Source organism: Microtus ochrogaster, chromosome 2, assembly GCF_000317375.1.
Source record: "Microtus ochrogaster isolate Prairie Vole_2 chromosome 2, MicOch1.0, whole genome shotgun sequence".
Classification (NCBI taxonomy): Eukaryota; Metazoa; Chordata; class Mammalia; order Rodentia; family Cricetidae; genus Microtus; species Microtus ochrogaster.
The window spans coordinates 96,208,345-96,211,909 of record NC_022010.1 but is presented as its reverse complement, the minus strand read 5'-3'; the positions used below and the strand labels follow the sequence as shown (position 1 = coordinate 96,211,909).

Genomic DNA, 3,565 nt, shown 5'->3' with positions numbered 1-3,565 from the left:
AAAAAAAGAATAGAGAGATACTTCTAGGTCAATCAGTTCACAGCTGACCTTAGAAGGAGGGCCAGCTGCTGAGAATGGCATCACTGCTTTGGGAAATTCAATAGGTGTCCATCCATAAAGCACAGCTTACTTTACTTAAGTGAGTCAGAACAAGGGCCTGAGCTTTGCAGAAGGTCACTTTGTGTGATACATGCCACCTTTTGGATTCGGCTTGGGAGAGATTATCATAAAACAAAGTAAGTAAGTGCTTTGAGGAGCATGCATGCTTAGCATAACCCAAGTTAATTCCCAGGCATTTAAGGGGCCTGCTATACAATGACAGTTGGGAATGTCATCTCCCTTAGTTAAGCCCCATAAAATGTCAGGCTCAGAAGAAGAAGAATGGACACTAAGCAAACACGAAGCTTGTGTCCCCATTAATCTGACTATGGATTTTCCAGCCATTTTCTGTCTGTGGCTAGAAAGTAAACTATTCTTGACATGTGCAAAAATTACTGAGACATTAGAACCCCCTGTTGGACACTATCCGGTGCAAATATTACCAGGAAGGGTAATAAAACTTTTCTATATTAGTAAAATCAAACATTATAGTTTACTTTTCAAAGACAAATTAGAGTTGAGTATGCAGAGTTTGAATATTGGCTCTGGCTAAGGAAGCCACAGCTAAGGATTAAGTCTTCTGCCATGCTGAGATGGGGGGCAAGAGCAGTTTAGGCTATTCAAAAACATGGTTAGCCAGACTTTGCTCAACTATCTAGTTAGCCCTAAAACCTGGTCAGTAATTTTAGAAAAGAGATAGCAATCCCTAAAACTGCATTTTAAGTATACATAAATGATACCATTTAAGAATGTCCCCTTCTACCAAAATAATGAAACAAAAGAGATTTCCACATGCACACATGATAAATAATACAGTTGTCAGCTACCAAGCAGGCTCATCAGAAAATCTATGAAGACATTTCTTTTTAAGTCCCACCCAAATTGTGGTGTTTATTGTTTTTGAAGTGGACATGGTATAAGAAAGCGCTGCGCTGAGGAAAATCACTGATAGAAATTCTACAGCTGATATTCTTAATTGCCTGCTCAACAAGGCAGAGGGGGGCTCAGCTAATGGCTCATTAAAACACACGAATAAATCAAACAAAATACAGGATTTGAGGAATTCCATTACATGTGCTTGTGGTAAATCAAAGGGACAACTGATTTTGAGTAATAGCCTCTGAGTACTTTTAGTGTCTCAATAAAATGAAGAAAGAGTTCATGTAATTCTTCTATTAGGCCAGAGTCTCAGTAAATTCTTGAGTGCTTACAGGAAGATACTTGGGAATATAATAAAGTATAACACTGAAAATCAAACCACAGCAAATTCCAGGGCAAAGAAACAATGAGCATCTTCTTACTATATGCCACAAGTGATTAAAGTGCAATTAATATATGAATGTGTTATAAATTAAACTTAATAACCCAGGGAAATATTTTCATGGGAAAGGTGAGTGAGGTGAATGGAGCCAATGGCATGTGGCCACACCCAATGTAAGGATATATAACTTGAAGTTCAGACCGTGACATTCAAACGCACAGCATTGTCTCACTGACACCTAACTGATCTCACATCTGTCAAAATGACCTACAGCTGCTGTTCCGGAAGCTTCTCCTCTAGATCCTACGGGGGTCAACTACACTACCCCTACTCCTCCTGTGGCTCTTCCTACTCCCGCCACCTGATCAACAGCTCTAACTTCTGCTCTCCCAGGATCTTCCATCTGGGCTCCTCTCCCCACAGCGGCTGTCGTCAGAACTGCTTCCAGCCCATCAGATGCCAGACTTCCCATGTGGTGCACACCTCCTGCCAGCGGCCTTGCTATCGCCCAAGGGTCTGCAGCTTCTGCCGCCCCTGTAGGACCACATATGCTGGCTCTCTGGGCTTTGGGTCCAGCAGTTGCCATTCCCTGGGCTACGGGTCAAGGAGCTTCTACACTTCAGGCTGTGGCTTCAGTGGCTTCAGACCTGTGAGTTATGGAGTCCGTGGTTACCCTTGCTCTGGCTATGGATCTAGATTCTGCCACCCAACCTATGTGATTTCCAGAAACTTCCAGTCTTCTTGTCACAGGCCCATCTGTGGATCAGCCATCTACAGATCAAGTTGCTGAACTTCCTGATTATAAGTGAATTGTCTGAGTTAACATAGTGCTTTTCTAGTAACACTAACTAATCTCTCTCTGCATCTTTTCTCTGGAAAGACTAGATCTATTGAGTTAAGAAATGAATGAATAACCAAAATATAAATTCAAATGTCTTTTGAAACAGTTGATTGCCTATTCATAAATTCTTAGACTGTTTATGGAAGTACAGTTATAGTTGACCTAATAAAATCATTTTTTTCCTTGCATCAAATCTGTCTTTTGATTCTTTGTTGACTCTCAAGTTTTGATTTGTGATCTATCTTTGAGACTAGGTGCTCTCCGACTATCTTCCCTAGGAAATCCATTTACATAGGTCATATGTATATAGAGATATATACATATATACATATCTCACATATATATATACATATATATATATTCTCTAAGCATGCCACTGACTATAATCTGATGGGTAAAAGCCTGCTGGAATTTTCAGCAGTATCATTGAAAATATACCCACAGGAGAGTCAGCCAACTCCTGTTTTCAATGAGGCATTATGCTGGCAATCATAGCTGATTTTTAGCTTACATGTTCTATACAACATTGAGTTAGAGCTTCCTCAAGAAGATGTGAACTAGATGGCGAAACCTTAAACAACAACAAAAAAATCATTCAATTTTGAAAGAAACACCATGATGTACTGACATGATCAGATAAAACATGGAATGTAGGGCAGTAAAAATTATTATGTTTGTCTTTAAATATATGAGAAAAATGCATTTGCCAGGACATGTGAGACAGAGATAGAGGGACAAAGACAAGACTGATGGGCTTTCTGCACATAATTCAAGGATACTTGAAAAGCGACAAGATAACAGATTATGCAACACCACCTTTGGTTCTGGGACTTGAACTCTGAACTTTGCACATGCTAGGTGAACACACAGCTAATGAGCCACATACCCAGCCTCAGATGTTATAAATACAACGAGAAGATTAGGATTTCAGGCATCAGACAACATGGTGATACTTTATATCCTCTGATCTCTGAGTACCTAGAAGCTCCCGTTTGCATAGTTTTCCTCTAATGCACAATGCTTTCCTGATCTTTTTCAACTCTTCTTTTAGTAAAGCAATCTCTCTCTCTGTCTCTGTCTGTCTGTCTCTCTCTCTGTCTGTCTGTCTCTGTCTGTCTCTGCCTCTCTGTCTGTCTCTCTGTCTGTCTCTCTCTGTCTCTCTCTGTGTCTCTCTGTCTCTCTCTCTGTCACTCTGTTGTAGTAATAAGAGCGCTGAGGGGCTGCGTCCCCAGCACCCCAGCCACCTGGCTAGCTCATGCCCCAAAATAACAACACACAAATTGTATTCATTTAAACACTGCTTGGCCCATTTCTATCTAGCCTCTTCTAGGCTAATTCTCACATATTAATTTAGCCCATTTCTA

At 40.5% G+C, this 3,565-nt stretch overlaps 1 protein-coding gene across 1 annotated transcript; it reads left to right on the top strand.

Moving 5' to 3' along the window:
- The first annotated feature begins 1,610 nt into the window (after positions 1 to 1,610).
- Positions 1,611 to 2,150, top strand: LOC101986130 (keratin-associated protein 13-1-like). The gene has a single exon (XM_005345322.2). It carries the CDS (start codon positions 1,623 to 1,625, stop codon positions 2,148 to 2,150), a length of 528 nt encoding a protein of 175 aa, XP_005345379.1. The 5' UTR covers positions 1,611 to 1,622.
- The last annotated feature ends 1,415 nt before the right edge of the window (positions 2,151 to 3,565 follow it).

What these genes read in the sequence shown, in the direction of transcription:
- LOC101986130 (XM_005345322.2), top strand. Translation starts at nt 1,623, where the DNA reads ATGACCTACAGCTGCTGTTCCGGAAGCTTCTCCTCTAGATCCTACGGG.